The sequence below is a fragment of the Desmodus rotundus genome, chromosome 1, assembly GCF_022682495.2.
Source record: "Desmodus rotundus isolate HL8 chromosome 1, HLdesRot8A.1, whole genome shotgun sequence".
NCBI classification, from domain to species: domain Eukaryota; kingdom Metazoa; phylum Chordata; class Mammalia; order Chiroptera; family Phyllostomidae; genus Desmodus; species Desmodus rotundus.
The window spans coordinates 176,062,737-176,076,391 of NC_071387.1; the positions used below are offsets into that span (position 1 = coordinate 176,062,737).

Sequence of the window (13,655 nt, forward strand, 5' to 3'; positions counted from 1 at the left end):
AACAAACACAACTGAATGTAGTTGCAGAACAATCAGGTTTCAGCAGAGATGTTCTTCCAGAACGGCACACCCAACTGGCTGGGGGACCTTTCAGACAGCAGAAGGACTGAATGTGGCAGCCAGGAACCCTCCTGGGAGTGAAGGCGTAGCTCCCAGCCACTCCCTCCTCGGTGTGGCTGAGAAATATACCTAACAACCCCACAATATACTGCATGTCTATGCCACTTTTTCCTCCACAGCTTGAAATTTCCTAATGTTGGTGATGAGTCAGCTGCTGATGGGGAAACTGCCAGTGTACTAGTACTGACCTTAGAAAGATGTTCTATGGCTGAAGCAAAGCTGCTATAAGGAACTTGATGTCCTCACACTGACTGTGCCACTGCAGAATACGCACAGTAATTCATTAAAATTGCTATACTCAGAGTGTGGAAATGAATTTTCATAATTTAATTGAGATATAACTGAGAATTCACCTGTCTGGGGAGGAGTGGTAATTGGATTAAATTTATACTTTATACCCAGTTAATGCAGAAATAAAAATAAGCCAAACCATAATTAGAAGGTTGAAAGAGAATTCAAATGTGTGATGTTTATGGAACTCATTCCTGGGAAGGCTTACTTGAATAGACTTATGAAAGGTTACTATCTTCTTCCTCCTCTCCTGAAATGTGTCTTTGCATAAATAAAGATCAAAATTTGACTTTATATTTGAAAGTTATCCCTTATTATTCCTGAAGGAGTTAGTAAAAACCAACTAATCAAGCAACCAAGCCAAACCAAACTCCCCAGGGTTTCACGGCAGAAGGTCTAGGTTCAACTCCAAGTTTTGTTAATGGGACGCTTAACTTCTCTAGTTAAGCAAGTCACTTATCCACTCTGAAGCTTAGTTTCCTCAACAGTAAAAAAGGGGTTATTCATAATTTACCTATTCAAATAGTTCTTAGAATCAAATAAGATAATGTGAAAAAATTTTGAAAGCTGCTTTACAAAAGTAAGAATTGTAATTTATTTCTTACAAGAAAAACAAAAACCAGTTCCTCTTTACAAAAGGGAGCTGAGGTGGCTTATGATATATTTATATAATATCAGAGAATAAGTAGAAAATAAAGGTAGATTTTTGATCCACTCATTTACTGATGGGCACTTAGGTTGCTTCCAACACTTGGTTATTGTAAATTGTGCTGCTATGAACATTGGGGTGCATAGGTTCTTTTGGATTGGTTTTTTGGACTCTTAGGGTATAATCCCAACAGTGGAATTGGAATACTTCGCAGCAGAAAGAAAGAAGGAGCTCCTACCCTTCGTGACAGCATGGAGGGATCTGGAGAGCATTATGCTAAGTGAAATACGCTAAGCCAGGCGGTGAAAGACAAATACCATATGATCTCACCTATAAGTGGAACCTAATCAACAAAACAAACAAGCAAGGAAAATAGAACCAGACACATTAAAATAAAGAACAAACTGACAGTAATCAGAGGGGAGGGGAGAGGGGTTTATGGGGGAAAATAGGGGCAGGGTCATCAAGGAACCTGTATAAAGGACACATGGACAAAGCTAAAGGGGATAGGATCAAGGGTGGGAGGCTGGGATGGGTGGACGGGGGGTGGGAATGGAGACAACTGTACTTCAACAACAATTAAAAAAAAGAAAAAGGTAGCAAAATAACTCACCATTACATTTTTCACAGTTGTTAGATATTGGCCACAAATTTGGCTGTAAATTCCTAGTAGATAACAGACATAAATATTCAGTTACAATAGCCACGAGTGTGTCAGAGAAAAACTAGCAATATTTTGTGCTTATCAAACTGGGGTACCAGTGGGGAGGGATGAGGACTGTGGCATGCTCAAGTGTGAAAACTCAGGATAAACTATCTTGCGCTTCAGTTTGAGTAAGTTAAAGACATTTTTACATTAGAATAAATATATATCATTAATTTAAAATCTTTGTTTGAGTGTTTGCTATGTAGCAGATACTGCTCTGCGAACTGGGGTACAGTGGGAAGCAAAAGACCCTTGATCTCACGGAGTTTATATTCTAGGCCAGAGCAGTGGTTTGCAACTGTATCAGAACAAATATCCTTTTTACTCTGCTAAAATGAATGTCTCCACCTACACATAATTAACAATTAACACAACATCCTTTTATTTAAAGGTGAAATAAAAAGGATGCAATTTATAATAAAGTAATATTTATTTGAAAATATAAATAAATACCTAAGCATGACTACAACTAAAGATATAATGAAATAGGAGAGTACTTGCATCTACTTAGAAAAATAAATTTGGATTAAAGAGAAGTAAAGACAATAATTAACTTAATGTTATCATTTTTTTATACTTGACATTTTGAAATAAGGACTAAATAAGTATATTGCATCGATAGTACCATACCCATGAGTTCAACCATTATAGATGCAGAATGTCACAGACATGTGTCCCAAACATGACAAACTGCGCTCTCATTACTGACATGATTTTCTGACATGGCAAGTGACTTTTCCTAAACAAAACAGACCATAATATTCCTGGAAAATTCAGTGTATATTAAAGCTGGCTGAAAATATTTTTTACATGTGTAAAATAGAGTAGGTGCTCAGCTGAGATCATCACAAACAGGCTTTTCTCTTACCTCAAAGACCAGTGGGACACGGGGCAGTTGTTGGCCATGCAGCCTCATTTCAGCATCACTGGATATCCCTGGCTCTTGCCTCCAAAATAGTGGCCCTCCTTTCTCTTTAAAAATTAGAAAACAACCCCACAAATGCTCAGAATACTCCCAGAAAGTAGAACTCCTTTATTTGGTAACTAGAAGACAAAAAATAAACAGCTTAGAGACTGATAAGTGGTATGAAGGAAATACAACGGTGCGGGAGTAGGATGGCATTACTTGAACCAAGGCCTGAATTGTGAGATGGAGACGGCCTTGCAAAGGGCTGGGGCAAGGACATTCCAGGCAAGGGGTTGTTCCAAAGGAGGGAAAGTGGGACAAAACTTAGGATGTTTAAGGAACAGCAAGAAGAACATTGTGGTTGGAGCTAGGCCACAAAGGTGGAAAGCACTGAACTTTTAAGGCACAGAGAGGGGGAGAAATTTCCCAATTATTTTTATGGGATGTAGAAAGACTGATATTAATAGTCCAACTTAAACTGCATTTACAAAGACTGTGTGGCCCCTGATCATTTTGAAGATGTGTGTTTCCAGTAAAATTATCTTGTCCATGGCTTATGATGGACTCTTGGGCGAATGTTCAGGAAGCACACACGATGTTTTGTATCAGGTCCCAGCTCCACCACCATGTCAGTTTCTGGATGGACAAAGCTCTGAAACTCCTCTTCTCTCTCTTGTGCTGCCTTGGTATTCCCTGCCAAGAACAAGCAAATCTCTTCCTTGGAGTTTAGAGGCTCCCCCTCATTCCTAAAAGAAGTTTTGACAAGGATTCACTCATTGGAAGTAAAATGACCTTAAGTGCTTTTCCTGGGATGATACAAAATACACCCGTATCATCCCAGGAATTTTTTTGGCTTTCTAAAATTCACATAAATCCATACCTAAACCAGTAAATGGAGGAAGGTAGTTATGAAGACAGATTAAAGTGGGTATATGATTCTTTACTCAGCTCTTTCTTATGTCTTACCCTGAGCACTCACTGAGGCGATCGGATTTGAATTTTGTACTCCAGCCATAGGTATAGAGTTGGTACCTCATTTGTCCTTTTGAAAAAGGACATTAGACCACCGATTCCTAGGTGGGGGAAATCCTGAGCAGTGAAAAAGAACTCACAGCCCTATGGTGAAGGACTGAAAATTCCGGTCTGATACAAAATATAGAACTCAAATTCAAGGGAAAGACTACTTTTCCAAAAGTACAAACAGAAAAGCTGAATCGGGGCTCTATTCCAGCTCTTTAATGTTCTTACAACGCTATCAACCAACACTCCACTTGTAGATGCTGTCCGCTCGCTTCATTTCACTACCTGCTTCTCCCAATCTTGGCAGCGCCCCCAGGTTCATGGCACACTTCGGAGGGCGGACAGGGGTTTGCCTATTCAGTCCAGCCGGGTTCGGTCACTGAGTCATACACTTCCATTGACTTTTTTGCAGAGAAAGCGTGTGTCCGCAGACGAACGAGGGTAGGGAACTCCAGCCACCTTCGCCCCAGGGCGTGGCCGAGACACCCCCGCACAGTCAGTCCACAACCACCCCTGGACTGTGCTTAAGGTGGGGCGAGGGTCGGCCGCCCACTTAACTAGGGTGCGAGCGCGACCACAGCTCTCCCCGCAGCGGCACTCCGACGAGACCCCTGCCCCGCCCCTACCCCGTGCGTCCCGCCTCCCCTCACGTGCTGCAGCGCCGCCCAATCAGCGCCCGCTGTGCACAAGCCCGCGATTCAAACTGCAGCTTGGCTGGGTATCCGGGTTTAGCGCTGTCGGGGCCCAGCAGCCGCGGTGTGCGGGGCATGGATCACCGCATCGTGGGGCCCGGCCCGTACCGGGCCACCAAGCTGGTGAGTGAGCATGAGGGGCCCTGGGCAATGCCTCCAGCCCCACGATTCCCGCGGCGTCCTGCCGACTGCGCACTGCTCAGTCTCTGCTTCTCCGGGGCTGGCCGGCCGGGGTTTGGAGGCGGGACGTGTTTGGGCCGCGACTCGCGGTCGCGGACAGAGCTCAAAGAAAGGATAACGGGGCCAGCCCGGAGCCCGGGCAGTCCGGGGAGCAGCTTCGTTACCCAGGCCTCGGCCGTGTTCTGCCAATTTGAGGAGCCCGTAAGACCAGGTGACCCTCTCCACCCCTGCTTCTCTTTGTCCTACGTAATCCCACACCTGCTTCCGGGAGAGGAAAAACGCTGTTGGTTACTTTAGGGCCACCCCGCCCCCCCCCCCCCCCCCCCCCCCCCCCCCCGCTCCTGCAGTCGGGGCAGGGTGTGTCTCGGTCCTGAGTGTCGCTTGTGGTGATCCTTGAGGTTCTTTCTAACGGTGCTCAGAACAGAGGTGGGTCGTCCTGGCCACATTTCCCGTCCCTGGCGTTTCTGTTTTTGTCATCACCGACAAAAATGAGGGTTTGGCCCGAGCGATCGGTCTGAGAGAGCCTTTGTAGACCCTGGTGGTCCAGGGTGCTGCCCTTTCTCCTGGGAGAAGAGCTTGGTATTCAGAGTTCTGAGGGTACTTACTTGATTTCCTTATGACCCGGAGCAAGTAATTTTAGTGATGTCTGTTTCAAAGGATTACCATAGTGGGATAAGTAGTGCAATTTGGTGTGGCCATGGCAGGCATTCACACAGCTTTCTATGAAAGCGTGGGGGTAATTTGGGAGGGAGGGACTTTCCTCCTTGATCTGTCACCACTTCTGGTCACGCTTTAACTTGGGAATTAGTCTCCCTCAATGCACCCTGATGGATATCCAGGAGAAGATGGGAATTAAGTTCCAAACTCTCATTCAACTAGACTTATATGTGGAAGAGATGTGGACAGTGGGACAATGGGAAATATCACTAGGGTTTCCTTTTCTCTCTAGAGCCAGTCACACAATGGCCGGTGGCGTCAAGCCAGAGCTAAGAAAGCCAGCTTGTAGGAGAAATCATGGTTGCGTCAGATGGCTCTTTAACTTTTTATTTGGCTCATATTCCACTTTGAGAATCTTACTATCTCCTTTTTCCAGAAAACCGCACAAGCCTCATAATCATGAAATTTTATATATGATTTCAGGGGACTTGGGGAGTCTGTGGCATTGTTTCATTTGGCCTAACCATTTACTTGCCCACAGTTTTGTTGGGTCAGCAATCTGGCCTGGGCTTTTGTCAGTGGTTCTTCTGTTGGTGTCATGCATATGCCACAGTCATCTATCTGGTGACTGGCCTTGGTCTAAGATGGCTGCTTGACTTGGTTCTGGCTGTTGGTGGGGCCAAGTGTGTTTACTTAGAGCATAGTGGTTCCAACATAATTGAAAGAAGGTTTCTGCTTGTAACTTCTTGTTGGTCAGAGCACGTCAAACAGCTAAGTCCAGATTGTAGAAATTCAGCTCCACTTCTTTTCCTTTTTTAAAAAAGTTGTTTTCAATTGCAGTTGACACGCAATATCGTATTAGTTTCAGGTGTGCAGCACAGTAGTTAGGTGTTTATATAACGGATGAGGTGATCCCCCCCTCACCCCCCCCAATAGGTCTAACCCACCTGACACCATACAGTTATTACAGTACCACTGACTGTATTCCCCATTCAGCTCCTCTTCTTTATGGGCAGAATTGCAGTCACATCACAGAGGTGCCTGTGAACAGGATGGGAGGAATGATTGCATTTATCTTTTTTAAAAAATTATATTTATTTATTTATTTTTAGAAAGAGGAAGAGAGGGAGAAAGACAGGGAGAGAAACATCAATGTGTAAGAGAAACATCCATAGATCGGATGCCTCTTGCATGCCCCCAGCCAGGGACCTGGCCCAGACCCCTGGCATGTGCCCTGACTGGGAATGAAATTGGTAACCTTTTTTTGATTTGCAGAACAACACCACCTAATCCACTGAGCCAAACCAGTCAGGGCTGATTGCATTTATCTTTGTAAACAATCTACTACAGACACCCCAGAATGATTCATTTAAAAAATCAACAAATACAAATGTGGGTTTTCCTTTGGGCTAGCTTCTAAGAGGTACGAATGGTGGTGGTAGGGAACAAGTAGGGTGTTTTAAAAATAATGTTTCCATATCTGCTTCTGCTTTACAATTGTCTCTGCCATGTCAGACCATCTGGGCTCAGGGTTATTGGTAGTTCCAACATTAGGGACGAACTAGAGATTGTGCTTTTTCAGGGTCTTTAAGACACTTTGCTCTCCTTTGTGGAAAGAAAATAACACATCCTCCCCTCTCCCTAATGTACTCACATCGTTTATGCAGGGGAAACCGAGGGCTCTCAGTATTGGTGTAACTAGTTCTCATTCTTCCTGCTTTATACTAAAAAAACAATACATCATAATTAGAACTGTTTTTTAATCTCACTCACAGAAATGTATCAACTACCAGTTTTTGAAGATGCAGAGTACCTATGCATTAGCACTTAATTCTGAGCCACACTATAGTATTATCAAAGGAATTGATTAAAAAAAAAAAGTGCTCCAAACAACCCAATTAAAAATGGGCCAAGGATTTGAACAGACACTTCTCCAAGGAAGACATACAGAGGGCCCAGAGACATATGAAAAGATGCTCAGCATCACTAGCCATCAGAGAGATGCAAATTAAAACCACAATGAGGTACCATCTCACACCAGTCAGAGTGACCAACATAAACAAATCAACAAACAAATGTTGGAGAGGATGCAGAGAAAAGGGAACCCTAGTGCACTGTTGGTGGGAATGCAGACTGGTGAGGCCACTGTGGAAAACAGTATGGAATTTCCTCAGAAAACTAAATGGAACTGCCCTTGGACCCAGCAATTCTGCTGCTGGGATTATACCCTAAGAACCCTGAAACACCAATCCAAAAGAACCTGTGCACCCTAATGTTCACAGCAGCACAATTTACAGTAGCCAAGTGCTGGAAGCAACCTAAGTGCCCAGCAGCAAATGAGTGGATCCAAAAACTATCGTACATTTACACAATGGAATTCTATGCAGCAGAGAGAAAGAAGGAGGTTATACGCTTTGCAACAGCATGGACAGAACTGGAGAGCATTATGCTAAGTGAAATAAGCCAGGCGGTGAGGGACAAATACAATATGATCTCACCTTGAACTGGAACATAATCAACAGAAGAAAAAAGCAAACAAAATATAACCAGAGATATTGAAGTTAAGAACAATCTAACAATAGCCAGGGGGGAGTAGGGAGGGGACAGTGAGGAGAGGGGATTACAGGAACTACTATAAAGGACACATGGACAAAATCAAGGGGGAGGGTGGAGGGGGGGGAGGGAGGTGGGTTCAGCTGGGGTGGGGTGGAGGGATGGGGAGAAAAAGCATACAACTGTAAATGAATAACAATAAAAATTAAAAAAAGAAGTGCTCTTTCCAGAAGTCTTCAGTCCCCAAGAAGTGATTGGCAAGCCAAGTTTAATCAAAACTGATAAAGTTAAGTGGGAAGTTATATTATGTGAATAATTAATGAAAACACCTCAGTGTCACCAGAATTACCCAGGTAGTCAATCCAGTTCTAAACTTTATTCTATTTGAGGAACTTGATCTTAAACTAAGGTTTTGAAAACACAGAAACAATAGCCGTTTTTTAAAGTGAGAATTCTTTGTCAGTGATCTTATTCTCATTACAGGTGCTTCCCCAACCTCCCCCCGCCCCCACTGTAAATTCCATAACTGTTTTCCTGAGCAAAATTCAGTTGTGCCTCAAGGCTTTTACCAGGAAAATCTTAAAGCTCATGATAGCTCGCTCTTTACTTTCCTTCTCCAACTTCAGCTTACCATTTCCTCCTCCTCCCAACATCACCCTCAACCTAATCTTCAGGAAAAGCTTTGGAAAATATGTTGGCAGACAAGGAGCAGGCCTTTACTTGTTCCTTTTGTGGCTCACTCTGCTCTCTCAGACCACATACAGCTCCATTTTCTAAAGCAACAACGTCTTATCTGAAAATAACATTGTATGACTAGGTAAATTTTTATGCCAAAAGTCAAAAGACAGACTTATAAGTCAATTCATGATGAATATGGAAGCTAATTAGCAATTTACTACTCATCATCAGGGAAATAGCTTTCATTTTTGTAACCCACATACATAAATAGTTAATTAAAAGAAATGAGAAAGAAAATTGCTTTTACTGAAAATTGCTTAAATCTACTGATCCTTTCTTTGAGCTTAATTCTGAGTTATCCATATCGTCTGATGCAACTGGTCAGCTGTAGAAGACTTTCAGCCATCATTTGATCAGAGAGGTAGCGTGCACTCCAAAGACTGTCTGGTCCCATGCCCTCATTTGACTGAGGCCTAAGGGTGAACTGACTTGACCCAGCTCACCCTGCTGCTATGTGGCAAGTACAACTCGATCTAGAATTTTGTTGTCTGAACTCCTTGCCCAGGTGCTACATTACAATACTATAGCACCACTCTCATAATATTTTTGATACTAAGAAGGAAGGAAGTGGAGTAAATATTCTGGAGGAAGGAACAGGAAGCACATTTCAACACTCAGGGTTGTATTTTATAGTGTGGTGTATGATGTTAATTTAAGCTAAAACAGTTGTGCTGTATGATTCTTTATCTCCTACACTGGGGGGTTTGAAATAAATAAGTGAAACATAAATAGTTTTTTTAACCATAAAACAAATCTGTTTGTTCCCTTTGCTATAAAGATTATTTCCTTAGATGTGCCATGGAATAAGCTCTGTCATTCTCAAGCTCTGTTGTGTTCTTTGTTGACATAGGATATTTTCTTCCTAAATGCAAGTGAGAATGGTGAATTAGTTTAAAGATAACTTAATTTTCTTTCTTTCTTGGCAGAGTAGCCAAATAACTACTTATATTTGGAAATAAGTAGGTGCAGAGACCACAGTCCTCGCTAGGTTTTGAAGTTGTAGTTGAAACACTGGATTGAGTAAATATAAACCATAATGATGAATGCCAATAAAAATCACAATAAATAAATTCAAAATTCTTTTTGCAAAGTCCCTATTTAAAAAGTGATATGAACCTTTGATGAAGATGTCTTACAAAACTTTTAGTGTGACATGAAAATCAGCTGTCAGGAGAACAGCTAAAAATCCAGTCAGAATCCTAATAGATTTTTTTTTTTCTCTGTGGGAACTGCATTGAATTGAAGGCTCATACACAAGAGTAAAAATGTAAGAATTCAAAAAAAATTTTAAAGACCGTAGGTGCGTACTACCAGATATTTAAATGTAGTGTTAATTGACTGTAATCACGAGGGTATATGATATTGCACAGAAATAGACAAATATCTCAGTGGGATAGAAAAAGAGAGTTTCATGTCAAGACAGGTAATATGTAAGGTAACAATGTTTCAGTTCAGTGAGAAAAGGATGGCACAGCTGGCTGCCTGTCTGGAAGAAAATAAAGTTAGAGCTCTCCTACCTCCCACCATAACAATTTCAGTTGAAGTTTCGAATATTAAAATAAAATCCCTCTATAATATTAAAAGAAAATTTTGATGAAAATTTTGATATATATTTTTAATATCTCAGGATGAGGAAACTCTTAAGAGAGTAAACCCTGAAACCATAAAGAAAAAAAATTATCCTTTTCCTTAAAACAACAACATAGTAAGCAACAAAACCTTCCCAAAGCTAGAAACCACATAAATTAATAAGCTAGGAGAAAACACGCTAACATACTTAAAGAAGCATTAGTACTCAATATTTCTTCATTCAATATATATTTATTGAACATGCATACTACATGTCAGATACTATCCTTGGTGGCTGGGATACTGAACTAAGTAAAATAGACTAACGTTCCTGATTTGTATGCACTTAGATTTAAATTCTAGATTTAAAGAGTTCTTAAAGTTGATTAAAATTTAGAGAAACAACCCAATAGAAAAAGGGCAAGTCTCGGATAATGAAATAAAAATGACTAAAGGTGAAGATAGGAATATGCAACCAAAACGTGGAGATAGCATTTCTTGTACCCGGGTTGACAGTAGTGAGAAGAATGGGAACATCTAGGTGTGGGCAAAGATAAGGCAGTTGGCTCAGGTAGGAGTGTGAATTGCTACAACTGATTTAAATATGGTGAAACTCTATAGAAATCTGTTATACCAAAAGTAAATAAATGAGGGTGTGGTACTTCAGGTTGTATAAACAAGAGCTTACTTTTAAAACAAACTGGAAATAGCTGGGTGTCCATCAGTTAGAAAATGAGCAAATGAATTATGAAACTCACCTATTTGTAAGAATGGGCCAGATCTATAGGTGTTGACTTGGAAAGATACCCTTGCTATGTTAAATGCAACAGCAAATTGTAGAGCAATGTGATTGATGTTGTTTCTTTAAAAAGGACGCAAACCACAGCAATGATAAACAACACATGCATACAAAAGGAAAAGTTCTATATGTGTGTGTTTGATATGTACAGAGAATTGGGGAGAGAGAAGGCAGACTCTTAACATATACATTTGCATTTAATTTGTTACTATATGCATTATTCTGTAATTAAAATAACAAGTAGAAGGACTGCTAACCAGTCTGATTACATTAATAGACTATTTAATACATTTTACTTATTGAAATTTATTTATATTTCAAAATACTGGATTCCATAGAGCCATGTCTTTACTGTGTTTATGTAATACATAAAGTACTATGCTTTAAGTTTAGTTGATAATGATTATGATAATCAATTAACATAAAATAAATGAAAATCTTTATTAACCTCCTTCCCCCTCCACCTTCCAGCGTACTTCAGCAGGACTAAAATGAAAGCTAGGTGTCAGCAGAGGACTAAAAAAAATTGTTAAAAATACATGGTCATTGTTTAATGTAAATGCTCATAGGTACTTTGTGTAAGGAAATGACCTCTCGGGGAGGAGAGCATACAACGGGGTTCCAGATTTTATTCTGAGACTGAGTACCCGAGTGACGTGTGCCAATTTCTGATTCCTCCTTGGGTTGTGATTTTGCCCCAAAGATTCTTTTCAGCTCTAGAATTGACTGAGCCCCTCTAATTTGTGTTGAGGTTGTCCTGGAAATTATACATATTATCCTTATGTGTGAGGAATGCTTTGTCTTTTACAAAGGGCTTTTAGAGTGATCATGTCATTGACTTCACAATAACCTGGTGTGGTAGGTAGGCAGCTCAAGTTGTATAAATGTTCCCGGACTCCTCATGGGCTCTCTTTCTCTTATTCATTATTTAGTTTCAGCCCACTTGTCCTGCTTTTCCTCTGTTTACATTCAGTCGCTCTTTCGTCAGCTCAGCTGGTTTTCTCTCCAACCTCCCCTCTCTTTCCCTTCTGCATTCAACCTACCACCACAACCACCCAGTTCGTACTTACCAACTTTCAGGTTGGTAATCCGAAATTGCGGATTGCTCTTAAAGAGGATTTTAATATGAGTATTTGTGTGCACATATGTGTATGCGTGTGTGTTGTTTTAGCTTTTTATTAAGCATAATAATGTACAGAAAAGTGCATAAAATGTAAGTGTATAACTTCATGAATTTTCACAAAGTGAGCACCAACACCCAGACCCAGAAGTATAGCATTATCGCACAGAAGTCAGTCCCTCCGCCCCTTCCCATTCTCCACCTTCGTACAAGTTAACCACAATTATCATTTCTCATACCATAGATTAATTTTGCCTGCTTTTTAACTTTATGTAAATGTAATCATTAGTATTTACTTTTCATGTCTGGTCTTACATCAGTATTACATTTTATCTGTGTTATTCATCTATGTTACTGCATGTAGCAATAGTTTATTCATTGTCATTGCTATATAGCATTATATTTCATGAATAAATCACAGTTTATCTAGCTGTTATTTTGTTGATGGACACTTAGGTTGTTTTTGCCTATTAAGTATATTGCTACTATGAACAGTGTGTTTTTTGGTGACTATATCCAGTAGTGGGCAAAAGTAGATTTATAGTTGTTTATATGGAAAATAATACAATAATTAATAAACAATAATAATATAAGAATAAACCCTGTGTCTTGGGTACTCACAATATAAACTTACTTTTGCCTATGCTGTGTATGCATTTCTAATGTATATCTACTTAGCGATGAAATTGCTGTGTTGTAAGGTGTGCATATATTTAGCTTTTATAGATACTGCCAGCCTGTTTTCCAAAACGATTGTACTGATTTATATTTCCTCCAGCAATGGATGAGATGTCCAGTTACTCCACGTTCTTACTTGCACTTAGTATTGCTTTTTTCATTTTAGCCATTCTGTAGGTTTGTAGTGGTACTGCATGGTGGATTTCTTTTGCATTTCACTGATAATCAATGGGGTTGAAGAACATTGTGTATTCTATGGTAAATTCTATGGTAAATTTGGAGATCCTTTTATGTGAAGTGCTTGTTTAAGTCTTTTTCCATTTCTCTGTTGGAGTTTCTGTCTTTTCGTTCTTGATTTGAATTTTGTTGTTTTGTTTTAGAAACTCTGGTTATATGTTACCCTACTCTATGGCTTTGCCTCGTTTCTGTACGTGTTTTTAAGCAGTTACAAAAAACTTAAATCTGGACCAACATAATTTAGAGCACTGCTTAGAACAATGTCAAGTGAAGTAAAAAGATTAATATGCACAAGGCAGAAAGATGTGTGAATTTTGCCAGGAGGAAGACATGATTGGGAGTCAGAGTGGAATTAAATGGCATGAAGTTGGAAGGTGGTTTTTAAAAAAGCAAGATAAAGTCAAAGATCAAATGCGCCTTTGCTGACTGAGGACCTAGTGGGTGTTGTGCACTGTGCTACGTAACCAGGGTGCATGCTCTTGGGTCACCACCTCTTTGGGAGCCTCCCAGGTGTAATCTGAAACTGGCCTCCATACATGGAGGGCAGGGAGAGTCCAAAGAAAAAGGCAGACCACTCAAGATTTGTCAGTGGCAGGTTTAATAAGCAAGGAAGCTTACATACGAGGATTGTCTTGGGTGGCTGCAAGATGAATAGTTTTCTGCACCCACCTACCAAATCATAAAAGTGTACTGAGGCCCTAACTGGGTTTAGTCATGTACACAGTCCAGATAGTCTCTT

General features: G+C 40.6%; 1 protein-coding gene across 3 annotated transcripts in view; it reads left to right on the forward strand.

Moving 5' to 3' along the window:
- The first annotated feature begins 4,390 nt into the window (after positions 1-4,390).
- The window catches only part of DEPDC1B (DEP domain containing 1B), a 63,792-nt gene continuing 54,527 nt past the window's right edge, over positions 4,391-13,655 (forward strand). For 2 of the 3 annotated variants that reach the window (XM_024578497.3, XM_045186294.2), the window contains exon 1: positions 4,391-4,508. In XM_024578497.3, the coding sequence (XP_024434265.2) occupies positions 4,461-4,508 (48 nt within the window). In that variant the 5' untranslated portion in view covers positions 4,391-4,460. Of the gene's footprint in view, positions 4,509-4,631; positions 4,777-13,655 lie in introns of those variants that run through there. The other variant, XM_045186293.2, reaches the window with a different exon arrangement.